This window comes from Canis lupus, chromosome 1 (assembly GCF_003254725.2).
Source record: "Canis lupus dingo isolate Sandy chromosome 1, ASM325472v2, whole genome shotgun sequence".
Classification (NCBI taxonomy): Eukaryota; Metazoa; Chordata; class Mammalia; order Carnivora; family Canidae; genus Canis; species Canis lupus.
In genome coordinates this window covers 34,787,379-34,814,904 of record NC_064243.1, presented here as the reverse complement: position 1 = coordinate 34,814,904, position 27,526 = coordinate 34,787,379, and the positions used below count along the sequence as shown (strand labels likewise).

The 27,526-nt window shown below is 39.2% G+C and overlaps 1 protein-coding gene and 1 long non-coding RNA gene across 16 annotated transcripts in view; one reads left to right on the top strand and one right to left on the bottom strand.

Moving 5' to 3' along the window:
- AIG1 (androgen induced 1) overlaps positions 1 to 27,526 on the bottom strand; it is a 240,202-nt gene that overhangs the window by 68,505 nt on the left and 144,171 nt on the right. For 2 of the 14 annotated variants that reach the window (XR_007412383.1, XR_007412385.1), the window contains one exon: positions 7,317 to 7,459. The exons of 9 other annotated variants lie outside the window; for them this stretch is intronic. Coding sequence is in view for 3 of the 5 variants with exons in the window: in XM_049113271.1 (XP_048969228.1) it covers positions 8,881 to 8,997 (117 nt within the window). In the remaining 2 variants the exon portion in view is untranslated. Of the gene's footprint in view, positions 1 to 7,316; positions 7,460 to 8,425; positions 8,998 to 21,802; positions 22,448 to 27,526 lie in introns of those variants that run through there. 3 more of the 14 variants (XM_025422448.3, XM_049113290.1, XM_049113271.1) reach the window with 2 other exon arrangements.
- On the top strand, positions 15,538 to 27,239 carry LOC112644225 (uncharacterized). Of its 2 annotated transcripts, XR_007412399.1 has the most exons (4): positions 15,538 to 15,701; positions 21,675 to 21,811; positions 24,710 to 24,825; positions 26,950 to 27,239. It is a non-coding gene; the product is annotated as an uncharacterized LOC112644225 (long non-coding RNA). The 2 variants fall into 2 exon arrangements; XR_003126229.3 differs by lacking the exon at positions 21,675 to 21,811 and having other exon boundaries at positions 15,550 to 15,701.

The following is a 27,526-nucleotide window of genomic DNA, read 5'->3' as shown; positions in this document are numbered from 1 at the left end:
AACATGGATGGCATAAATAACAAGGAAAATGCATCCTTCTCAGAGTTCCCAAGCCTGTAATAAGACTGCTGGCGTTTTAGTGATATATGCTCTCTTTTTATGCTCGGCAGAGAGCAGTATGCTTTGGGTCTTGGAGATATTGTTTGATTGCTTTACAGAAACCAATCAATAACACACAGGTAACGTTTTCTGCAAGACACATAAATTCTAGCATGGGGAGACCAGCTGTTGTGAGATTCTGGATGGGTGCCAGTTTCCAACTGGGGAGTCTCAAGGAAATGATCCCGAATCTGGGGCTTTGTTTGGATTTCAATGGAACATAATCGGGCGACATCTGGTCCCCCACCTTGTGCTGGCTTGGCTACACTTCCCCCGCCATGGCTCTGGGCACCTCCTGCAGGGCTTCCTGTGAGTGCCAAGTACCAGTGCCCTGCCTGTCACCAGCTGCCAATCAATTTCTCACAGAGGGGGACAAAAAAATGGACTTGGGGCCTTGAAGATGCCTGCTGAGAACAACTCATAAAAATGATCTTAAAATGTAATTTGGATCCCACTGCCCCACAAGTTACTGGACATGAGACAAAAAAGAATTTTAAAACTAGCTTTGGGGCAGGGTGGGGCGGGGGGAGGAAACGTTAGCAGAAGGGAAGAAGGAAAAGCAAAGGAAATTGGTGCCAGTGTAGGGCATAAGGCAATGGAAAGGTAGGGAAGGGGTGAGAGACCTGATGAATATGGGATAAGAATAAACAAATTCATGGAAATACATGCACCCTTACTAATAAGCAGTTACATTCAAGTGAAAAAACTATTTTCACATATTAAATTAGCAAGTCTTTCTTTTAAGACAAGAATACTCAGAATTCTTAGTTGCAAGAAGGAGGTGAACACTACACACTCATGAATGCTGGACAAAGAATATGTGGCACCCGCAGTTTTGGAAACTGACCCTCTTATCAAGGGCTCTGAACCCTTTCCCAAAGATTGCAATTGAACTTCTGGGTCAATGCTAAAGAAATAATAATCATCCTAAATAAGACAAATAAACACAAGATAAAAACACACCCTTCCTCAGCTTAGTGAACAAAGATATTTTCTCTAACACTATTTACAACAGCAAAATAATTTAAAATGATCTTAATGATCTACAATGAGAAACGATTTTTAAACTAAGATATATCCACTCCACAGAGTCCTACATAGCCACTAAAAGACATTAAGAAAAATACTTATAATCATATTTTGACACCAAAGAACATCAAAGACTACTTATATTATCATATATAGTTTTTAAAAATCTTGTTTTTGTTCCTAAAAGGAAGACATTATAACACTGACTTCCTTTGTCTGAAGGATCATGAGTGACCATCTTTCCTGTTTCTATAGTTTTATATTTTTTCAAATGTTCTTTGTATGTATTACTTTATTATTAAAGATAAATTCATGAAAAGTTGTGAAGAATGCATTAAAGAAGATGTTGCCTATGTATAGGAAAATACTTGCATAATACTTGCAAAATACTTTCTTGTTTTCTCAAGAAAACAAGAAATACGACGAAACAGGGCTCAGCTTATAACATAAGCTGAGAAGATGAGCAAGAAATGGTGAAAATGAACACACTCCAGATATGAGAAATAAAACAGTGAGAAGGAGGGAGAAATTTAAGTCAGTGATAAGAGAGGAAGAAAACCAGATAAAATCTCAGGACACAGTAAATGAAAAGGAAGAGCTATCAAATGAAAGTTGTGCACTAAATATTGGATCCCTGTGGCTTTGCTGGAGGACATTTAAAAATGGTTGGTCGCCATAAGCAGTGCTGGGGTGGGGCCACCTGACTTTATAAAGGGTGAAGTCTCGGACGATTGGATGGGTGGAGAGAATGTGCTAATCTGATTTCCCTTGCCCACTGCCTTGGCCAGAAGTCCTGGTGTTTTTGGTTTCAAGTTTTCAAGTCAGTCTGCTGGGACTTGAGTGCCCTAACATATATTCCTTGTGGCATTCCCCTGCCAACTAGATGGTCTCCTCCTTATCTCGGGTGGTAACTTGATGTGTGGTATCTCAGACTACCTAATCAAATTTGCAGAGAAATGTAAAGGGGAGGACTTAGAATGGTTTGCAACACGAATGCATACTGAAAATTGTTAAAGCATTGATAATGTTTAGGCAGAAAAGTGCCCATTGCATGATTCTTATGTGTGGTCACCTAATGAGTGTCCATCTCTGGCCTTCTGGGAAACTCTAGGGGAAAGTATAATGGTTATATGTCTTCCTAAGATCTTCCACTTGCTAGATTGTAAACGTTTTTTTAAAGAATGAGTCTCCAATTTTAGTTCTGTTTGATTTATTTTGGCTGCCTCTATCTTTTTCTAATCCTGTCTAAAAATCCCTTCCTTCATTCTGGAAACCCTTAAGAATCCCTACTTCTTAAAATCCATATATGATCACGTAGTAAGTTAATGGTATTTCTGGCAGCAATTTCCCTCATCTGAAGGCCACAGCTTCCCAAAATGTCCTTATTTTCTCTGCTGCTGCTTCCCTTTAGGTTCTGCAGCTTCAAATACAATAAGATAAAAGAGGCAGGCCTGTGAGCATGTTAAGAGTTTTCCCACAATAAATAATTCTTCCCATCCCTCACTTGTGGATGGAGCCTTCAATTTCCTAGAGAAAAAGCATCTTGGCAATGATGTCACACTGTTTTAACAACATGAAGTATTTAATATTTCCTATGCTACTCAGATTATATAAACCCATTTACCTTCCCCTGGTACAGTTTAAATTTGCAAGTAGATTTCATATAGAGATGTTTTTTGCTAAGCCATATTATGAAAACACTTCCTCTTGCAAATTCTCTGACTGCCTTCTGTTATTTATTTCGCTGTCGCATCCATGGTTGGGCTGCAGCAATTGTGGAAAGCCTCTTAGCAGGAGCACCTCGAATGTGTCATCCAAGTCTCTTTTTCAACAGTGGGATGGGTTAGATTCTCTCTCTCTCTCTCTCTCTCTCTCTCTCTCTCTCTCTCTCTCTCATAGCTCACACGTTTGCTGAAAGATAATCATTGAGGGAAATTGACCATAAACTATCCATTTGCTTTTCCCAGAGCCCAAGGATTACCATCCAATTTAAATTTAATGCACTAACATCAAGGAAGGAAAAGAACTCCAAGAAATTCCTTAAGTCATTGCAAGGTTAGAGTTGTTTGCTTAGCTCATTGCTCTCACTGGAGGTGTCCTTAACTAGATTTCTCTTCTCCTGAGGCAATGGTAACTCTAAGTGAATGAGGTTTCCTCTAACTTTTCATTTTTGTGGACTCAACTCACTGTGGAGGTTAGTTTGGAGGTGATTCTATTTCTCCAGGTGTGTTAAAACACTTTAGACTCCAGCATTTAAAACATTTTAATATGGAGGAAAGGGAAGAGTTACAATTTACATGGGTTTTTGTAATGGATTTCTATTTCTCCCCTGTAGATTCTGACACTTAACTAAAGCTACGTTTCAAGGGGAAACCTGCTTGCTTAGGTCAAGGCCACCAGTATTTACACACCACCTCCAAATCTAGCTTTGCATGGGTTGCGAGGTGTGAACATCGAAGAGCAACCAATGCTTTCCTTCTTTCCACTGGCCTATAGAACATCAGCTGTGGTGGGTTACAGTGAGGCTCCCAGGTCATCCCTAGGCTGTTTGCTTGTGTTTGAAACTCTGGGACTCTCATTTTTAATTATCAGCCCTTTCTTTTCAGCTAAAAAGCTGAACCCAAAGAGAAAGGCATGTTTGTTTGTTTGTTTGTTTTGCCTGTTAATTTTAATGAGCAAAAGTAAGAATGAGGCCAACTGTAGGCTTTCTCTACGCAAAATGTACTGATCAATGAATAGCTTTTGCAGGTGTGAGATGAAAAGTGACTGACTGAGGGAAGGGCTTTGAAGTTGAACATGGGTAGCATTCTAGCTTTGTACTTACTAGCTTTGGGGCAGACAGCATATTTAAGCCTCAGTTCACACATCTATAAAATGGAGTTAAAAATAATAACCGCCTAATAGTGTGCAGGAATAATCAGACAATGTATATAAAGTGTTCATCATAGTACCCATCACAGAATAATTGCTCAATAGATGTTTGTGTTATCATTCTTTTATTGTCCCAGCTATAATCTTTCCTTGATTCTTTCTTGTGACCACAGTACCCCAGAGGGTTTTGAGTGAACTTGGAGTAGAGTGGCCTTAGTGGGCCCATGTAGGGAATCTATGATCATGGATGAATGAATGAAAGAATGAATGAACAGATGAAGTTTATGGCTCTTAAAGAAAATCAAAGGATAGTAGTAGATTCCAACTGTTTAATAAAAACTGAGTACAACTATGCATATTGAACTGACAATATGGGGGTGGGGAGGGGTGTCTGCAAGAGTAGAAGACCCTTACTATCTTTATTTACCCCCTTCTCCAAAGCAACTTTGGCCCACCAACTCTACAGAAATGGTTCAATTGGTCTCCAGGTCACTATATCCAAATCTTATCATACTGAAACTTTTAATCAGTTCACATGCAGTAAGTTTAAAACAAAATTCATCGCCAGCCATCTTTTTAAGTTATTGTTCTTCTAGTGTTCCCTATCCATTACCCAAACAAGTACTCAAATAAGACACTGAGAGTCATTCTGACTTCCCTTCGATTTCTGTCTTGTAAAACACTGGGAACTGAACAGGGTCTTTTTGGTAGGGGGGTGGTATATTCTTTTTTTTTTTTTTTTTAAGGTTTTACTTATTTATTAGAGAAAGCTAATACAGAAGTGAGGGGGTAGGGGCAGAGGGAAAGAGAAAAGCAGGCTCCTCACTGAGCAGGAAGCCCAATGTGGGGCTTGATTTCAGGACCCCAGGATCATGACCTGAGTGGAAGGCAGACACTTAACCGACTGAACTACCTTGGTGTGGGGAAGGGGAGGGTACATTCCTAACTTTGGCTGTGAGCATGTTAGGCATGAGGAAGCCTTATGATGATCAAGTACATGTAGGTCTGCCCCTTGGAAAGAAGCTTTAGCTACATGGTCAATGAAGCTTTGGGTATAGATAAGCTCACTTATGAGACAAGTGTATATTAAGACCAAAAGAGGGCCTAAGAACAAGACTTGGAGAACTCCATGTTTTGTGCTGGATGGCAGAAGATAAGCCTGCATTGCACAGTAGAGGAGGTAGCCAGAGACAGAAAAGGAAAGCCAGACCATGTAGTATTAAGGAACCAAGAAGGAAGATGTGAGGAGAGAGCAGTCAGTAGCATTTATTTCTACTGAGAAGGCAAAATAAGAACTGAAAAATGTCTCTTGATGTTCTGGCAAGTGGAGGTCAGCAGAGGCCTCAGTAAAACCCACATCAGTAGTTAACAGAGACAGAAGACAATAGTGCAGTCAATACTACTAGTCCATATTATCCAATCTAAACTCTTGGGCCTAGAATTTAAGATTTTTCCTTAATTGTTCCTCAAGATGTTTTCAATTTAAGTTTTCATTTATAATCTCCAAAGTGGCTCTTTGCTTCAGCTATGCCAGTCCCCCTACGGATTTCTTTCTCCATTCTATTCACATGTCCCTCTTTCATTTTCTCTGCCAATTAAGTCCACAAAACATTTTCATTAGTTAGCAGAAGCTGCAGGGGAAGAACCATGTAATAGAAGAAAAGTCTTTAAGCAAAAGTTTTATGAGTTTTGCAAAAGGGTGTGGGTGAGAACAGAAGATACTGCTCTATTTAATGTTAGCAATGATTAAGATGAAATCTTTGCAATGAGATCAGTTGTAATTCAGCATTGCTGAGTCAGTGCAAACATTAATTCTATTGATTTGAGTCATAATTTGCAAGTTGGTTGTTCACAATTCAGAGAGGCTGAATGAACTAAAGCTCATTTGAATTTGTTCAGTGTATTTAATACTTTTCCATTTTATGATAGATTAAATGATGTGGAAGACTTTTGTCTTTATTTTACTGATGAGGAAATTGAGAAATTATATTCTCTACCATTTGTATAGAAAAGGTTCAGTCTAGTGGGAAACATCTGGCCTTTGTCTTTGGAGAAGCCTAGATTCAAATCCTGTTGATGTCAGTGATTAAGTTAGAGGACTGTGGACATTTATTTGGGTTTTCTGATTCTCAGTTTCCTCATCTATTAAATGAAGATAATATTCACATGAGATTGTCATGAGGATTAAATTATGTAAACCCACAGATGGGCATAAACAAACATTCAGTAGTTATTAGTTTCCTTTCCCTCCTTAACATTCAAAATCCCAACAAAAAAGCACCACCAGCTGCACATGGATATGTCCAACCCTGAGAGCTGGCAGGATGTGATGAACAGTAGGGGAACTCAGCCTCTCACCAAAGTAGAAGTCTCTGTCTTCCACAGATCTTATTTGACACAAGTAAGAATTAGAGCTCATGAAGAGGTTATCTTGGCCTATTGGACTGACTGAGCTCATGGGGTCAAGACAGAGTATGCATGTGTGAGGAGAGAGACCATGATTTATCTCTCTGTCTCCATATGCTTTAGTACACTATCCAGAACCTTCAGACAACCCAAGAAACACGCCATCATGTATTGGCTAATTAATGCAACAGATTAAGATAAAGCCTGGATAAAAAAAAAAAATCTCAACTTGGCTTTCACACAAACTCTACATGACCTGGGGCAAATTACATAAAATATCACAATTTTAGTTCTTTGCGGAGCCATTTAGAGCCAAAATATTGTGAGAACCAAACTAAACCAAACCCAAACCCAAAAAGCAGGCATAAAACTTTTTGTAAAAATATAAATGCTTAACTACTATACTATACTATACTATACTATACTATACTATACTATACAGTATACTATACTATAGTTTAAACTACTATAGTTTAACCCATATACACATGCAGAAACTCAGTTATATGTTTCCACTGGAAACCCCAAAGACTCACAAGAATTGCATTTGTACTAATTTCAGAAGTTTAACTTGTTTTTTAAGGGTCTCTTCAATTCTTTGCAGAGGTCAGTGAAAAAAAATGTTTTTTTGTTTTGCTTTTGTTGTTGTTGTTTACAAAGTTATGCCACCTGGATATATTCAAGCTTTCTCTGAGTTGTAAACAGTACATTTCAAACTTTATTTTAGTGACTCAGGTGCTATTGAGAAGGAACAAAATGGATGAGACCCCAGGATCTTGGAACACTCCCTAAAAGCCATCAGGCATGGATCAAGGCAGTAAGCTGCCAGCTGTCTTTGAAACTGACACAGTTGACTTCAGCTAAAATGACATGGCAGCTTTAAAATGATTCTTTCCAAAATAGCCACTCACCAGAAAGTCATAGGTTGTCTTAAATATTTAGTTTCTGTGACTCCAGCTGCATGCTTTAGGGGCAAATGAGACCAAAGGTTGAAAATATTTCCAAAGCCAGTTAGATGATTTAAGATTTCCAGTCCCCTCCTGCCATCATTGTCCTAAAACGAGGAAAGGGAAGTGAGCATTGTCTTACTTTTCCCATCCACTACTGACATTTTAAAAGAGGCTGCAGTCAGAGGAAATAAATATATTTTAAAAAGTCTTTGTAAAAAAGCTGGGAACATAGTTTTCTTTTTTTTCTTCTGATAATCTCAATATACAGAGAGTACTAAAGAAAGAAAGCAATATATACTAAAAACTGTTGATGGACCAGAGAATTTCACAGGGTGTACTTTGCATTAGGGAAATACCATATTAAATATGTATTATATTCAGTAGGACCCTTTCTGACCCTATCTAGCTATATGTCTCATTTTTATCCCCTCGGCATCCATGAAAGATTTTGTTTGGATTTAATAGCTCCATACTTTAAAAAAAATTGGAAATCACTGGGAAAAAAAAAAAAGTCTAAATCTCCCAAAATAAAATTTATTAATGGCCAATGAAAATCTAAAATTCAATTTTAGAAAGTCAATAGCACAAATATGGTAGCCCCTGGGGCACCTGGGTGGCTCAGTTGCTTAAGATCTGACTCTTGATATCAGCTCAGGTCATGATCTTAAGGTCATGAGATTGAGTCCTATATTGGGCTCCACACTCAGCAGGGAGTCTGCTTGAGATTCTCTCTCTCTCTCTCCTTCTCCCTGTGCCCCTTCCTCTGCTCTCTCTCTTCCTCCCTCTCTCAAATAAAAAAAAAATAAATAAAATATTTTAAAAAATAGTAGCTTCAGAAAACAGCAAATCATAGGGACTCATATAAAGGTGTAGACTTAAAAGACATGGAGAAAGGGTGGGAGTAATTTTTAAAGTATCGGTCCTCCTCTATTTTCCATTTAAAAAATTCTAATTTCTTTCAGTTTTTACCATAGGGCCCATTTCTCTAACCACTTGTTTTCAGTGCTTTTGTCTGCACATTATGGAGGCAAAACAACAACAACAACAACAAAAACCAACAACACTGCCTATACTTGGGAAGTTGAATTTTATTTATTTATTTTTGCAATACTATTATTATGTCCTAAATTCATAATCACTTTTTAATTTGTTATTCTTTTTACTTACCTCAGTTATTTATTTGATTTATAAAACTATATTTTTTCTTAAGCACATAAGCCATCATTCCCAAAGGAAGACACTCTCAAAGTATACAATAATGAAAAATACAACAGCATCATGTTAGTCATCTCAGAAGGATAAAAAACCATGTTCTCCAATGATTCCCTAATCTTTAGAAAGAATGGTGATTTGTAGTCAGACAAAATATCTTAAAACCTAGAAAGGATGGAGCAACAGTTTATAGAATCACAGCCTCTTTATGAAGGATTAGCATATATCATCACACCTAGAAAAATAATTAGAACACTTGATGTAAAACAGCGTGTCGTGGGGCACATCAGTCAGTTGAGCATCTGCCTTTGCCTCAGGTCATGATCCCAGAGTCCTGGGATGGAGCCCCGCATTGGGCCCCATGCTTGATGGAGAGCCTGCTTCTCCATTTCCCTCTGCTGCTCCCCTTGCTTGTGCTCTGTCTCTCTTTCTGTCAAATGAATAAATAAAATCTTTAAAAAAACAAACAAAAAACCCCAAACCCAGTGTGTCCTATTTATTAGCATTCTTTGAAATTCTCATGAAAGGCATGAACTCTCTCTCAGAAAAATCCACAAATGCACATACTCACACACATTTTCACAAACTAGTTGTGACTTCCAATCCACCCACAGGCGTAGTTGGTGACCTCTTGTTATGGACTGACTTATGTTGCCCCCTAAATTCATATGTTGAAGTCCCCAACCCCCAATGTTACTGTATTTGAACACAGGGCCTTGAAAAAAGTAATTGAGGTTCAATGAGACTATAAGGGTGGGGCCTTAATCCAGTAGGACTAGTATCCTTAAAGTAGAGGGTGAGACACCAGAGGTATGCTCACACAGAGAAAGGGTTACTGAAGACATAGTGAGAAGCTGGCCATCTGCAAGCAAGGAAAGACCTCAGGAGAAAAAAACCCTGCTAGCACCTTGATCCTGGACTTCTAACCTCCAGAATTGTGAGTAATAAATTTCTGTTAAGTCACCCAGTCTGTGCCACTTTGTTATGGCAGCCCTAGAAAATTAATATACTCCATGACTGAAAGAACTGTCATTATATATGAAGGACAGTATGTTTGATGTTGCTAATTGCAGACCACTGATGTTCTGTACCTAAGAACTGGCTCATGCTCATACCTGATAGTTTACTCGAGATTACAGGGTCAGAGACTTCTAGAGTGGGAAGGATCTACTTTTAATTGCCTTATAAGCTATCAAAAGTCTATTAGCATCTTCCTTAGAATACAAAAATATATAGCTCATTAGAGCTAAAATTGTTACATATCTAAGTCAGTGACTTAAATTGGGGAAAAAAAGAAAGCTCACCAGAATCAACCTATAACTAGTCCATGAGTCTATGAAGCAGTATCTAAGAAAAAGAAGTTTTCTCCAGAATTTTCAGCTTCAGGTTGTGTTTATAGATGAAACAAAACAGGTACATCAACAGGACAGCTAGGACATTGCCTCATAAAATGGTCTAACTGTTAAGGTGTATATGGAAGATTCCCACTATTAAGTTGTTTTAAATTTGGACTTTGCCATGTCTAGTGTCTCTTGGATGTTTACTTGGGCCAAAGTTTCCACCTACCATTGGGCCACTTTAGATGCCATTCTCTTGTTTCATCTAAGTTACAGAGGCTGCAACACAGGTAATATTTAGGCATGTAAATTCTCTCTCCTGCAAGTGACACTGCAAAGTGGTTTTTCTTTGATTTCCACGTTTGCTCCAGATCTCTCTGAAATTACCAAGACCTACTACTGCTGCTTATTATTACTGCTGTTTGTTGCTGCTTACTGCAACAGACCTGTGTCGGGCAGGAACCCACCACTTTCAAAAGGCATTTTCTCACCACACAGAAGGGAAGAAGTCTTTGAAGAGGAAACAGGGTCAGTGGGGGCTGAGTTCAAAGCACTCCCCAATGGCTAGGAAGCAAGAGAAGACTTCAAAAAGGAAAAGGGCCAGCCTTTGATGAATCTAAAAAATCAAAAGAATTTCTTTGCTCACCTAACAGGGAGATTCTTCTACACTGAGCTGTAGGGAGAGGAAGGTGGCATCGTTACTAACCCAGGAGGTTTAGCGTAAACAAATCAGGACCAGGAACTTCAGCACAGGGGACTACTGCAGTGGAAGATTTGTTTAGTCTGAAGAATTTAAAAATGATTTGAAATGGTTCCTTGAATTACACATTATGAAAGACTCTGAAAATGATTTACTGTCGCTGTTGGAACATTTAGATTTTCAGTACAAATATCGAGGACTTCCTAGAATGACTGCAGTAAATGCATCATTGACAAACATCAGCTTGTGGATAAATATTTTGCTTGGGAATAGTCTGTTCATATTCTTAGTGTGAAATAGTTAATGAGCTCCTGATGGCAGAAGTACAGAACTCCTAATTTCCCTACATGGCTATGCTGAAGATCTGTTAACTAGACAATTTTTCCCAGCATCTCAACTTGACATTTGGGAAGTATATTCTCATAGGTTAATAATAAGTGTTATTTTAGTAAGTGTAATAAATATACTTTAAAACATACTTAATATATTTAAAAATTTATTATAAATAAAATAAATGTTGGTTAAAGTAATTTGGTTAGCATGATACTTGGTATTTTAAAGGTTAGATGGCCCTTACCTGGTTGTTAAGTCCAGGAATCTAATTCTATTTATATAAGAAAAAAATCCTAAATTCTATATTCCATCTGAACAAGAAATACAGTTTTGGAACATGACCTGTTCAAAATACTTAGAAATATATAAGAATGCCTATGGTAGTTACCAGATGGTGATAGACAATTCTAAGATGTGTTTTCCATGATCCTAGCTTCCTGGTATTCATGCCTTTGAGAATAGTAGCCCACTGGCTTGCTTCTAACTGAAGTATATGGTGACGTTGATGGGATGTCACTGGGCTAGATAAGATTGAGACTTCTGTTTTGCTAGATGGCTACTTCCCTAGATAGTTTTGATAAGGCAAGTAGCTATGTTAGGGAGGTCCACATGGCAAGAGCTGAGGGGGTGACCTCTGGCCAAGAGCCAGCTAGATACTGAGGCCCTAAGTCTAACAGCCCTAGAAACACTGAATCCTGCCAACGTCCACATGAGCTTAGAAGGAGATTCTTCCCCACTCAACCCTTCAAATAAGACCCCAACCCTGGCTGACACATTCACCACACCCTTAGCCTGGATCTAAAGTCAATGACCCAGCTAAGCCATATTTGGATGCCTGACCTACAGAAACTGTGAGATGATAAATGTATGTTGTTTTAAGCAGCTAAATTTCGGCAATTTGTTATATAGAGCAATAGAAAAAAAAAAACTAAGGAAGTAAGTGCAGATTCATCTAAACATTTTGATCTTACCCATATTAGTTCAGACTAGCCCATTACCATTTCAGCTGGGCCTTCAATGTTATTTCAAAACAATTTGATTTACCTTATTAACTTCCTAGCACATTAAGGCTTTTATCACAGAATTTCTCTACTCTGGTTGAACCTCCCCACTTCCCCCCATTTTCCACCCTATTCAACGATCTGGTATATGTGGGGTTTTATGCTAGCTGTTCCTGTACTGCACATCAAAAGAATGATGAACCCCATCATAGAATACTCTTAAATTTGGCAGAAGGGGCGTATGCACATAAATATCTGGTTTTCAAGAGATAATTAAGTGAACAGAAAAGGGATTAGGTGGCATGAAAGTTCCAAAGAGGAGAATGTTCTGTCTGTGGGGATAGAGTTTGATTAAGCTTTAGAGTTGGAGAGAAGGAGAATAAAAATGGAAAGAAGCTATAATGGGGTTTATTTCAGAAACAACAGTTTGCTTAGTTTAAAGGGAACAAAAGGGAGGGCCAATTGCCTTTCTTATCCAGAATGTGTATGTAGGTGGTGGAAGGAAGAACAGTGGAAAGAGCTGTATGTAAAAGGCCAGGGATGGGGCCAGGATAGGGGGGAGGGGAAGGCCTGAAAAGCTGCAGCTTTAAATGTAGCGTGATCTGGAGCCAGAAGGGTCATTTGGGTGCACAGAACTAGAAAATTAAAAAAAAAAAATTAGGAGGATTTCATCTGGGGAATTCATGGATTCATTCAACAAACAGTAGGCAGCACCTGTAGTGTACAGTGCAGTTTCACTCTCATGGAGCTGGCAGTTTGGCCCCCTCAGGATGGTTTGCCACAGGGCTATCCTGAACCTGCCTTAGGTCAAAATCGACTCTAGTTTGAAACACACACACACACACACACACACACACAAACCTCCAAAGATAGGCTGGTTTTCAAGATAAGAACTCTGGAGACCTCCATGGAACATTTCAGGTAGTCTATGTATTAATTTCCCAAGGCTTCTATAAAGATTACCTAAAATGGGTGGTTTATTTATTTATTTTTTATTTTATTTTATTTTTTTTAAATATTTTATTTATTTATTCATGATAGTCACACAGAGAGAGACAGAGAGGCAGAGACACAGGCAGAGGGAGAAGCAGGCTCCATGCAGGGAGCCCAACGTGGGATTCGATCCCGGGTCTCCAGGATCGCGCCCCAGGCCAAAGGCAGGCGCCAAACCGCTGCACCACCCAGGGATCCCAAATGGGTGGTTTAAAGCAAGAAGCATTTATTCTTTCACAGTCCTGGAGGCTAGAAATTAAAGTAGGTGGGGAAGCAGTCCTCCAAAGGCTCCAGGACAGTCCCCTTCCCTGTCTCATCCAGCATCTAGAAGTTGCCGGCATTCCTTGGCTTGGGACTGCATTACTCCAATCCCTGTCTCTTGCTCATGCTACCTCTTGCTGTTCTGCATGTCTGCTTGATCTCTCCCTGCCTTCCTCACATACAGACACTGGTGATCCAAGAGAGGCCCCTCCTTCCCAGATCCTGAAGCAATCACATCTTTCTGCCTTATAAGTTAATAATCACTCTTTTGCCATAATAGGTAATATTCACAGGTTCTGGAGATTAAGATGTAGACATATTTTCTGTCATTTTTTTTTTTTTTTACATTTGGAAATAAACTTACTCATGGAATGCTTTTGAAATTTTTAACTTCCCCAGTGTTTGCCATTCTAGTTAGCCCTTACTCAAACCACAGTAATTAGCAAGAAAACATTTAAAACAGAAAAACCATGAGTTATTTCAGGTAAGCATATAAAGAGCTGCCTCCTATCCCAGAGCCAATCTTGATGGGGAAAGAAGACACAGGTGTCCATTTATGGAAAAAAATGACTAAAGTCCAGGTCCTGTGCACAGGGCACATGGAGAACTGGGCCAGAAAGGGGACTAAGTCTGGGGTTCAACTAGCAGGAGTACTGGTGTGGCTCACCTTGCTTTGGACAGGCCACACTGCTCTCTCTGAGGAACCCCATGTGCCTGCCATGCTCAGTTTACTTTTTCTAAGGGATTTTTTATGCATGGCTTGTCATGCTGCATATACTATGACTTGACTTTCCTTGTTGAAGCCAACTGGACAAGGAACCAGTGCTTGATCCCAAGACAGCCTACTATAGTTAGGCAGTGGCCTGGATGGTGACCTGCTTGTTGCAACATAAGCCCAATGGAGTTGCATCATATGGGATCATGACCGCTGACCCTGGTCTTTCTTTTAGAGGCTTTACATGTCAGACACACAAAGAACATTAGGAGACAGTAGGATGGGCTAAAGCAAAAGATACATGGCAGGAAGCAGAAGCCATGAGATACTAGAAGCTATGAAGTGGAAAAGTATTTTGTAACAGCAACAGAGACCTGAGGTGGTAGTGGAATAAGGATTCCAATCTAGTGGATAGAGAAGTGGATATAGAAGGGCTGAATATTGAATTTGTGAGGTTATCAGAGCTGCTGTCAGGTTTCCAGAACTACTGTCAGATGAAAGGAGCTTCTTTCCAGGCCTGGCTATAACAATGCCCAACGTTTGTTTTTCTGAGGCCTGGCTGTGAGGCTGCCCAGCTGGTTTTATGTCTTCCCTTACAGGTAAGGGTAGTGTACCACGTATTCTCCTACTACATCCATGTGAGCTTCAGAAACCCCTCCTGGTTTCTTTCTCACAACTGAGAAAAACTTGAAACCCAACTTGCATATCCCATTAGTGTCAATAAATACTTAGTAACTGATTATTCTGTCAGTGAGATAGGAAATAGCTTCAAACCGACCATTTGTCCCCACAGAAGAAACACCAGTCAAAAGACATCTCCAATCCTGGAAGTGGCTTTATGATTTCCTTCAGTTGTGGTCATTAACATATGGTGTGAAAACACTTCAAAAACTGCAATGTATTTATAAATGATAATTAAATGACTTTGTGGTAAATGTGCCCTAATTTTAAAAATATGTGTATTATATAATTAAGTGCTTATCTTTCAATTAACACGAGCAGCCCCTCTCATAAGCCAAAATTAAATAAGTGGGGATTGGTCATTTCATTTTCCCTTAAAGGGAAAATGCTGAAAATCAGTATGGATGATAGGTTGTCCTGTTCCACACAGTTCACAAATTTCAGTTTTTCAATGGTGGTATAATTTCTTGATATTTGCTGCGCCTCAGAATCTCTATGGAACTTGAAAAAATGTAGAGAGAGTTGCTTATGCCTTATTTCAGGAGATTCTGATTAACGAGGCATTCAACTAACGGAAGGGGACTGCAGGAAGTGGAGGAAAGATAAGCTTATTTTTTGCCTCGATTCAACTTCAGTTGCTGGGACTCACACAGCTTGACTCCTGCCTGGGTGGTAGCTGGCCTTGGACACCAGCATGGCTGATCTGTGGGTGGTAGGTGCCACTTCTTTAGTTTCCCTCAATGATCTTTCTCTGTTTGCAGTGGTTACTCAGAAAAGCTCTTCTGAAGGGTAGGTAGTGTGGGGGGAGGTGTGGAACTCTGGCCACTTCTCCCCTCACAACCATCCAAGCCTGACAAACAACAAAGATAGGGTTTTTAAAGGAACAAGTTGTAACTTGTATCTGTAATTACATCTTAAGTTTCAGGGTACTGGAGATAGCCGCCCAGGACATAAAATAGTGCCTTCAAGAATGTGTGAGGACACATCACTCTTACATGTGCCATTGTGACATCCTGTATGCAAACAGGTAGCTCTCACACTGCTTTCATAACAACACTTAAAGCACATGACCATCAATACCTTTCCTTGGTTTAAACATGAATGCATCTATTGGTAAGTCCTAGTAGTCACCCCCCGCCCCCCTTTTTTTCCGTGAAGAAATAATACAGACCTAACTAGCTTCATAGATAATATTATTTTCAAGGCTCATAAAAACTCCATAGACTCTTATAGTCGCTCCCAGGAGATCACAAAGGAGCATTTTCCTTTTGAGACAGACACTGATGCTCAGCATCGCTAACTGTGCCAGAGGGAGAACTCTGTGGGGTTATTCATTTATTTCAGGGTTATAAGAAGCAACAGTCCTTTAGACAGTGGCCAGTGGGCTTCTTGTAGTTTTGCAAGGGAAAGCCAGAGGAACACAGAAAGACCAAGAACTCTTGAATCAGATCCACCCTAAGTTCAAATTCAGGTCCTACCATTTATCAGCAGTCTTATCCCAGGAAAGTCATATCTATCTGTAGGTAGCAAAGAGGGATGTTTACAGATTCCAGAGAGAGACTGCCTGGATCTGAACCCTGGCTCTCCTGCTTACCAACTAGAGGTTCTCAGGCAAGTTTCTTAAACTCTCTGCATTTTATTTGCTTTGTCTATAAAATGGGAATGCTAGTAGTGAAGAATTAACCTACTCAAAGAGAGGTCTGATCTTTGCTCTCAGCTATTAGGAGCTGCTCTCTACACCCCTGGCATAAGCTGCCTGACAGGAGTGTCATTGCCTGAGTTTGGCCACTAAACAGTCTAACAATATGATTTTATGATGGAATTTTTGGGCCACATGGTAGCAGTTCTGTCTCTACAAAGGCAGGGAGACCAAAGATCAGCCATGTGATGGCACACAGCAGTATGTGGTTGAGTCCCAGTAAAAACTCTGGACACCAAAGGCTCAGGTGAACATCCCTGATTGACAATACTCCACAGTGTCACACATCCTCACAGTGAAGAATTGGTGCCATCCATAGGTCCATGGGGAGAGGACAACTGGAAACTCCAGAATTGGATCTTTCTAGACTTTGCTCTATACACCTATTCCTTTGGTTTACTTTGATCTCTATTTTTTTTCTTGTAAAAATGCACAACCATCAATATGACAACATTCAGAGAGTTTTGTGAGCTCTTTTACCAGATTTTTGAACCTGAGGACAGTTTTGAGAACCCATGACTTGCAAATGGTGTCAGAAGAGAGAATGGTCTTGTGTCAACACTATTCTCTTTAGTTTTGTGACTGGTTAACTTACACAGTGGCTGAAACTTCTGTATCCCCTCATGTAGTCATTAGGAAGATTATAAATTTTGATATATAAAACATGTAGAACAGTGTACGGTATATAAGTTGCTCAGTAAATGTTGGCTACTGCTTTATGAGTGTCGCACACAAACATCTACAAATCATTTTTTTTAGATAAACGTACTGCGTGCCAGTTTGTGTGTTAAATAGCTCAAAATGGTCATCTAAATTCCCAATGAACTCTAAGAATACATGAAAAGAAACTTAGGGGAGTTTAGTAACTTCCCTACGTCAAGTCAGTAAGCAGAAGTTAGGATTTAAACCGTATCCTTTGTGACTTGAGCAGAGACCCATATTTCTTGAAAGCCTATGCTTCTGTTAAGCTAGATTGCCCCAGAAAATATCTCTGGTGAAAGTGCTCATCGACTACACAGCTATATATAAGGATTACAGGTGATGTTTGCAGGCACCCATGCAAAGTGATCAATAAATGGGAACAAAAGCTACCAACTTCCCAGTGGTTTTCCTTGGCAGGATAGAATCTTCCAAACAACTCTATAGGAAAAATCTGGATAAAAAGCCCCATTTCAAAAACTCCTTCATTGGCTGATATCAAAGAATAGCACCCTCATCTCAAACTTGTTTATCCCTTTTCAAAGCAATTATCATTCTGTATGATTGTAGCTTTGGGAGGGGCAATATTTATTCTTGATTGGGTTTTCTACGGACATATGAAATGAATAAACATTTTAGTTTCTGAATTCGAGTGTATCAAATTCCATTATAGTATCAATAAAATGAAAGAAGAAGTAAATTTAGGGCAGAGCCCTCAGGGGAAAAAAATCAAATCACCATGAGAGTCTACACACTTAGAATCTTCTATAGAAGCTGTGTTCCCTTTTTTTTTTTTTTTTACTACTTTTGTATAAATATATGCCACTTCAGTATACTTTGCTGCTGCATATATCAAAATGCTGTCTAGAAAAAGAACTGACAACAATTCCTGTAATTTCTCTCATTCAATGGATTGGACTAATTACACGCCCACTCCTTCACCTCTCCCCAGCAACTAGTGCTTCTTCCTTTTCTCTTTCCTGGTCTTAATCATTTCAACCTCCTTCCCTTTTCCTCAGTTTCTTATAAATTTGACTTCATTCTTCATACTTTCTGGAACATTTTGTACTTATGAACATGTGCTATTAATAGCAATGTTTCAAATTGGGATAATTCCTCAAATTGCAAGCCGCCTGGTTGCCATGGGACCCAGTGTGTTATTAGGTTCACTTGGTTCATCTTTGGGGTGCCAACTCACCTTGAGAAGTATTACAGAGTTCTCATAAACCTGAGTAACCTCTCTATGACTTAACTGGCATGGGCTAAGAAAGGGCTGAAACAATTCCCCAAATTCTCACTGCAGATAATTAAATAATTATTCAATCTTTTGTTTTATTCTGCTTGTATAGGTATTTGGTTCCTTCCTTCTCTCCTTCCTTCCTTCCTTCCTTCCTTCCTTCCTTCCTTCCTTCCTTCCTTCCTTCCTTCTTTCCAGGTATCTGTTAATAAAATAAATGCATATCCTGGATAATGGCAATACTTATCACTAGAATAGGTTTAATAATACGTTTCCATCTACATTGAATGGTTTTTATGAGCACCAAATAATACAATGTAGGTGAGAAAAAGTGATTTGCCAACTATCCTATCCAAAGGTAAAAGATTATTATAATATTCACTTGGGGAATAAGGACTAGCTAATGTTCAATGTTTTGAAGAATAAATCCAGAAGCTTTGTTTACTACCTGGGCTTTGAGAGGTGCTATCCTTAACCAAAAGTGATAATGGTCACTGATCCTTAGTGATGTTAATTTAGTGATAACAATGTTACCAGTTGTTTCTTCTTCCAAGTTTGAACTATTAGTCATATTAATGGCTATTTCCTTTGTTGAATATTTATTTATTTAAATTTTTTATTTAAATTCAATTTATCAACATATAGTATAACACTCAGTGCTCATCTCATTATATGCTGTTGAGTATTTATTTAAATACAATGGCTTCTTAGAGAGGGAATTTAAGTTCAAGTCCCCTGAGTCGTCAGGAAAGGGCTATTGTGGTAATACATGCTATAAGCTGGTGAACTCAAACTGAATTTATCCATTTTTCAAAAAAAGAAATAACCTGATTATGTAATAGATCACAAAAGCCCCTGAGTAGATGTTCAGATGCCAGGACTCTTCCAAACTCCCCACATTTTCCCAGCTTGTAGAAATTTTCACAATTAAATCAATTGTCCATCTGGTATCTTTAATCCCACAGAGTTTTGTTTGTGGCACTTCAGGTTAAACTGTTGAGGGGGAAAGCCTTCTTTATCCTGAATTTTCTGTTCCAAGTACATTGTGAGTTCTTAGTGGTGACATTTTAAGAGTCCACACCTACGTGAAACATTTACCGCGTGTTCAGAGGCTACCCAGTGTATGGTGGATTCATGGAGTCATTGTAATACTTTCATCACCTTCAAGGAATCCACACGCCTCAGATTGGGAATTTTCTACCAAAAAAACAAAAAAAAATCCTTAAAATCTTAGCTGGCAATCAAAGAGTGGCAGCTCTTGACTTGAGGCCTGCCTCCTATCCCCACTCTAATGCCATTCCACCACTCAGACTCTAGGTTGAGATACCATCTTCATAGGCCATGCTATTTAGAGCTCCCACGCCTATCCCACCTTGACTGAGAAGTGAATTCTCTCCTCCTTCTAACCTCATTCATATTCATTTCCTCCAGGAAGCACTCTTTCAGGAATAGTCAGCTACCCTTCCTTCTGTGTTCCCACACCACAGAATGTATAATTCTGCTATTTCATCTTGCAATATTGTGAGCCAGTGTTGCTCAAACTGTTTGAAGTTGGATGCCGCTTTATTCATCTTTGCATTATCAGCGCTGACCAGAGAAAGCAAAGAGGTTTCAATTCATGTGCCAATTGTTGTAGCTTGACAGGATCACTGGAGCACTAGGGTAAGAAAGATTTTGAGGCCAAATCCTGGTATGGTAGAGAAGCGTGTTGTAATTGATTAACTATGCCTGTGTTGAGAGCAGAAGGGGAGAGCCGAGATATCAGTGCCACATGTGCATCATTCCCATAGAGGTGGAAGCTTGATAACGCCTGTTGTGTGGAGAGTATACTTTCTGGTTCAAACTGAATGGACATCCAGTCACAGTTGAGCCTGGCAAATGTACATGATAAATGCCTGTTGCTGTTTTATCCCCCTTTAACCTCAACTGTTTCCAGAAAATCTCCATCTATTGAATCCCACTTTCCCTCCACACTCTAGGGGATTTCATTTCTTATTGCATCCTCAGTAACAATAAGGCAGTGGTCTAGGGCAATATTTCTGAACCACAGCCAGCTGACAACATAGAATGATTTATCCTTTTAAGCAAGTACAGAAAGTCTCCCTCCTCCACTATATCAAGACTTTAACAATACCCATGTTACTACTGTTTTACCAAATAAAATGTAAAGGTTCATCTCGGGTGACTTAACATCAGATATCTGGAAAGACGAGACTTCACCTAGTCAAAAGATTCCTGGAATTTTGGAATCTAGGATACTTTATCTGGTTATTTTTAACTGGGAGGTCATTCAAAGAGAGGTAAGACTAAGGTTCCAAGCAAGTATGTAATTGTGGGGAAGTACCTTGCCAATTCCAAGTATGCATGGGCTTCCTTTTATTTTTATTTTTTTTGAAACTCTTACCAATGCTATTTTCACAATTTCACTTGGCATTCCAAGAGTATTACTCCTTCTGATCCATCCTGGAATTATTTGGCTTTTATTATCTTCTTGAAATGCTTTAGATAAACTATGAATATCTTAGATAGAATTTCAATTCTGCACTCAATAAGGTTTAGCATCAACATATGCAACTGCAACTGTTGCCACACAATCAACTGATTGTTATCAAGAGCAGAAAAAAAGCTGGACCAAAGCTTATTGTAAAAAGAAGGGCATGAATTGATACACTCCTCTGGAGTAATAAAAACACCCTCTGGTCTGGTCTCAGGAACCAACTCTATCTGCCAACAAACTTTACGTAGATCTAGGACGGAAATAATGTTGGCAGAACCCAATAACCCTAGTGGGTCATCCATCCAGGACATCAGATAGGAGTCAGGCTTAGTAACATTTCATATTCCACAGACCGCACACACCCTGGCCTAAGAGAGACAGTGATACCCCAGGAGTTTCAGTGAGGTCATATTCTCAGCCATCATGTCACAAACATTCCTCTTGTAAGGTACATACAACATTACCAATTTGCATGAAATGGAAGTATTCTGTATCTAGTTAATAATAGGTGGCTAGGTTCATCTTTCTCGGGTTTTCCCAATTGAAAGCAACAAGTAACTAGTTTAGTTTAATCTATATGTACCATAGTTCTGACACTTTTTGGAGACATATTGACTTGACACACAGATTTAGAATTCTCTTAATCCATTCCTTCATGGCACGGGGTCACTAACTTTGATTGTACGGTGAGTAAAAATGGCCTGCGATTTGGAATCAAGATAGAACTCAATAGAAATTTTCGCCCTGCCAATCAGTGACTATAAGACTCTGAACAGGTCATTACACTTCTTTGTATCTTTACTTTTTCATCTGAAAAATGGGGATAATACTGTCTTTCTCTTAGGGTTGTGAAAGATTGAACAAAGGTACACATGTAAGCTGCCACATAGTAAAGATTCAAATAAGTAATGCAATTTTATTTTTTTAAAAATATTTTATTTATTTATTCATAAGAGACACAAAGAGAGAGGCAGAGACAAGGCAGAGAGAGAAGGAGGCTCCCTGTGGGGAGCCTGATGCAGGACTCGATCCCAGGACCCCGGGACCATGCCCTGAGCCAAAGGCAGATGCCCAACCATTGAGCCATCCAGGTGCCTGGCAATTTTATCTTTACTGTTATTGTTACAGATGCATTATTATGTCCTCTGATGTGATTTTGTTATATATGTGATTTTATTTTTTTCTCATATTATGATATTATGTACTAATCTTACCACTCACTTAAATTTGTCTTCCTTTACTGTAGCTCAAATTCCCTGGTTATTTCTGAGATTTGGATGCTTTCTCATGCTGGAAGTCTTGAGAATTCTTGGTTCTCCTCAGACTGCTATTACTCCTGCTCATCCTAAGCCCTTCCCTCTGCTTTTTCTTTTTACCCCAGAGGAGGAAATATGTCGACACAGATAAAAATGCAGCTGAGTGACCTTGCTTAAATGCTCTGCACTTTTGTTTCCTCATCTATGTAATGGGGAGAATAATAGGACCGATCTATTAGGGTCATAGTGAGGGTTAAGGGGGTTCGAATAGTACCCAACACACGATAAACACAGTGGAAGTATTTGCTTAATAAAAACAAAAGGAAATGAAATACAAAGTGGAGCTCTGTTAGGAGATGTAACAGCAGGGCTGAATGGGAATCAACTCTCTTTGCTTGGCTCCTTTCTTTGTCTTTTAATGTCTCATTCCAGAAGTGGGAACATGGTGACAGTCCAAATCTGAGTTCGTATCTGAGGAAAAAGTTGTCAAGAAAGTTTACTTTGAGTAATATAGGCTGAGGGATAAAAAGGCGCCCTCCTTTTAATGGCTCCGTCTCACTCATGAAATCTAGGGATTCCACTTAGGCATTTGGACTAGGTCTGTGCTAAGATAGTGTTTCTGAAGCATGTCCAGGATCTTTCAGGAGCTCTCTCAACCCTTTGTTAAATGTAACTTTAATATCTACCTTGTGCCAGCAAAAGATCAACTGCAGAGGCTACAATTTTTCTGTTTTTTTTCTTTGTTTGTTTGTTTTTAATTTTCTTTACAGCATTCTTCCAATATTCTCTGATGATGGATTGAAGTTCTCCAGGGGGCTTGGCAAACATTAGATCAATGTTTGTATAGGAAAATCTATAGAAATCTGAGTAACTTGTTTTAAGCAAAGAGCATTTGGAATATGTAAGATTTCTGCTTCAGGAGTAAGTAACTCTTCATGGAAGTCTTGTCAGTTAAGACAATCTCAGAGTGTGGTCTGTGGACCAGTGATTGGCCATTATTACAGATCCATGGAAAGATAAGGACAGGAATTGAGAATAAATGTCTAGAAACTTCTAGTGTGTCAGGTCTTGTGCTAGAAAGATAAAGAAATGACACACACCCCACTGTTAAGGAGGTGAAGTTTACTGGGTAAGATGGGCTCATAAATATGGATGTGGAAGTGGAAAGATATGAGGGGAAACAAGATCACATGATAACAGAGGTGGGAAGTTGAACACATGGTCCTTCCTCCATTCATTCCTCCTGTCCCTGTCAAGGGGGCTTCTCAGCTCATCAGCAAGCAGCCATAGATAAGCACCCACAACCTCAACATTCTAAAGCTACAACCACAGTCTATTTCAACAACGACAAAAGAGCCTAAGTTTTCCAGGTGGTGGATATAAGTGTTGTTGGTTCTTTGGGTCCCGAAAGTGTTAATATTAAATATCTGCTAAAAAACATTCAGGGAATTTTAACTTCTGTTATAATTCTTTTGGACTAGATTGCCCTTCTGCTATGTTTCAACTCTGAATGCCACTCTTTTCCCTTCAGAGTTCAGCTCAAATGTCATTTCCATTCTTCATCCTCCCCATATCCTCACTTGTCCCATTCCAAAAATGGCAAGTCCCTTCTCAGTGTTCCAACTGTATTCTGTACATACCTCTAGTAAAGCATTCATTGTACTCCAATTTCAATTGAAAATGTATAAAATATAATTTTTTTTTGCCTGTGAGTGGACTGTATTTTGTTCACCTTTGTATCTTGGTGCCCAGTTCAATAAAGACTTTTGGAAGACCAAGGTTCTTTCAGGTTGCCCCACAGGATGTCAATCTGCCTTGTTAATTATTTCTACCATGTCCAAATTTAAGACAAAAGAGAAGTTGTAACTGATCCTGCTCCATTCCAAATACAAGCCAGTCGTGAGGAGTTCATGTGTCTTAGTGGCAATTTTATTCCCTACTTTTCCCTTCTAAGGACCTTTTTCCCTGGTAACATAAAATCTTTTTGGATAACAAAAAATTTCTCTTTAGGACCTATCCTTCTTAGCATTATCTTGAGTATTCCCACTAGTTGCAGTTTCTTCAAATGTTCTTGGCTTTTCTAGGGCTAAATGAGCATTGCTAGAGTGTCTGCCTCCACCCAACTCTCTATAACAGACATTTATTATTCCTTATAAATCAACCCAGATATTGTAGCTGGTGGAGACCTCCCCAACTTCAGAGAAAGCAAAGCTGCACCTTCAGATCCAAAAGATTAATTATGATTGGTTTAGGGCATGATGTGTTACCTAGTTCTAGCCAATGAGATAAAAAAGAAAGGCTAGCTTCTTTTCCAGAGTGAAAAAACCGGCAGAAACAAGAAAAATGCCGCAGTAGGGAGAAAGGCTTTTTCTCTTATGATTTCCTTTTTTGCTTTGGATATAATTTATAAGACAGTAACTCTGGAAACAAGGCACAACTTATAACCACAAAGCAATAACTTTGAGGATAAAAGGCCACCATACTAAGGGTGGCACATTGGAAACCTAGAAAGAAACTAGGTCCTTGGTGGCATTGCTGAGCAATTAAAATAACACCAGAAAAACACTTACCCTTTGACTTCCTTTTATGTGAGAAAATAAATTCCTAATTTTTTAAGTCACTGGTCATGTTTTCTGCTACTTGAAGCCAAAAGCTTTCTGATTAATATAATTCTTGAAGTTTTTCCTGCTTTTCTTTTTAACTGAGACTTATTTCTTTTCTCCTTCCCCACAGTTTTAAACTCTAGCCTTCTTTCAAAGACAAGTTCAGTTAGAGTAGAAACGATTTTTCCAGAGCTGGTGGTAAACTTACATGGCATCTGTTCATTAGATGAGGAAACCAAGGGAGAGGTAAGTTCAAAGATTTGGCCAGGACATACACAATAAACATTGGTGCTGGCATCCAGCTCTTCTAATTCCTAATCCTGGAACTGTGACTCCTGAAAGTCCTGACATACTGGAAGATGAACCATAAGTGTAACACAGTTAAAGGATGGTATTGTTTTTGACACTATATTCCCAGGCCCTAGCAGAGTGACTGTACACTGTTGCTTATAAAGATTTGTGAGATAAATAAGTGTAGTTCCAACTATATTATAAGTTCCATGAAATAAGACTTCCATAATTGGCTACTCAGGCCTCAGCATGGTGCACAGCATACAGTAGATTCTCCATAAATATATATTTTTTTGGTGGGTGAATGACTGGGAATTGCCATTGGAGGTGTGATGCTATTTTTGAGACCTGAGGAATTAGTCAAAGGCACTGAAACTCAAAGTATTGGATGATTATTATCGAGATGGAAGAAAGGACACCAAAAAAGTTAAATTCTTGCACTCAGAAGTCAGTTAGTGGGCTTTAGACTTAGGTTTCATCACTCACCAGTGGCATGGTCATGGGTAAGTTACTTACCATTTTCCTTATATACAAAAATAGGGATAGGAATAGCGCCTCCTTCATTGGGTTTTTGTGAAGACAAAATGGAATTATGAGAACATAAAAAACTTATAGCACAATGCCTGGTATGTAGGAAAAAATTAATATATAGTCATAATTTTGTCGTCTGTGTTTTTGAAGAAAATACAACTCCTAAGGAGGTATGAGAAAGGAATGTGGTTTAGAACAGACAAAACAGTCATGTAGGTTGACTTAATGCAAATATGTTTTAAGGGGGGGTGCATTTTTGGTTTAGGTAGCTCATTTTGCTAACAGTTTGAAGAAAGAAAAAGCTAAGCAGATGGCATGGTGACACAAAGGACTGCAGCCTACTGCTGCTAGAGCTTGTAAAAATGGAACCCCATGGCTGCCAGCTTGGCTGAACTTCAAACAAGTCCCACAAAGAGTGTAACTCGCTCACGAGGGGGCAGGAATTTGGTGTGAAGCTCTTTAAAGTGCAAAGAACATTATCATTACGTTCATGGCAGCTTGACTCAGTGCTGGGTCCTGGCCCAGATGGGAAGCTGGTGTCAGAAAACTGTGGTCAGATAGTGCATTGCATGGAGGGACTCCAGAGATGGAGGCCTTTGAAAAACCCTTACTCCAGAATAACGACAAATTACCAACAGATGGCGTGAGTCACGGAAGCGGGGTCTGAGTGAAGCATCTGCAAACTCACGGCAGAGGCCCTGCCCTGCTGGGCAAAGCGAGCAGAAGCAGGCCCAGGCCCAGATGGCCGCGAAGGTCACCAGGAGGGGCATCAGCCATACGCGCTCTACTCCTGAGAACTGGCACAACTTGTAAAGCCCACAGAGGCTTCCCACTATCAAATAAACCAAAATATCCTCATCAGGGAAAACATCACACTTCCTCTTGAGCTTACTGGTTACAAGAAAATAAAAAGGTATTGGGGGTAAGAAGTAAAAAGCAGAGCCTAGGGAAGGTATTTAGTAGAAAAAGGCTACCATTCTCTCCATTCCAGAAGCTGATTTGATAACACTTCCTTTCTCATGTACAGGCTTAGCTTCAGATCAGAAACATACTGTAGATTGTATCCTTCCCACCTATTTTCCATGCCATTATTTTATAGAATCTAGCCACGTGCAAGGCTGTGGGCAAAAGTATCTAAACAAATTACAGATTTTTTTTTCTTCTTCCAACATGTGTCCTGATGGACACCTGCAGTGATGAAAGAAAACACTAAACTTATTAAAAAGAAAAGTCTTAAAAAAAAAAAAAAGAAAAGTCTTGCATGGAATGACCTCACGGCATTCCATTTAAAGGAAAGCCTGTCTTCTGGGGTTCCATGGTACCTCACACATATCCTACCCCCTCACCTTGGATGTAACCATTCCCTAACCCTCGCTTTTGCCACTAGAATTTCAGCCTCCCAAGTCAGCATCATATATCATTCATTCATTTATGAATCCCCAACACTTCCCACCTAACATTTAGTAGGCCCTCAATTAATGACTGATGAATGAATACATGCATACGGGGGTATGGAGTAATAACTAGTTTTTGTTTTTCCCTTTCCAGGAAGGGAAATGCATTTGAACTCAGCATGGGATAATCCTTTTGCCATATTCTCAGCCAATCTGATTGAAGTTCATTTCATCTTCATCTCCTAATTGGTCTTTCCTCGTATTATGGATCATAGAATATTTACCACTGAAGGTGAAAGGCCACTTTCTAAACGAAAGTCTAAGTATTTCTGTTCCACCCTGCTATCAATGCTGTTAGATTAGGTTCTTAAGTGTAATTTGTATTCCTTCTTCCCTAATAAAAAAGATCCTAATCAAGACCTGTCTGTGGAATTCTTTCACCCCATTCCCAAAAGAACATTTGGAAAATCTAGGTTAAGGAAAAGGAGGATCTAGCAAGGTGACACTAGGGCTGGATTCCTTTTTTCCCTTCCTACTTTATTTCTCCAGCAATTTTTTTCCCATGTAAAGACAAAACCCAATCAGTGCTCTATCAAAAATTTTCTTCTCTTTTGACAAAAAACTCTTAAAAGATATCTGATTCTTTCAACCAGGTAAGGCAATAACAAGGAATATCTCTTTTCTTTGGGAAACCCCTGTAGGGATACTCATCTCATTACTATTAATCCACT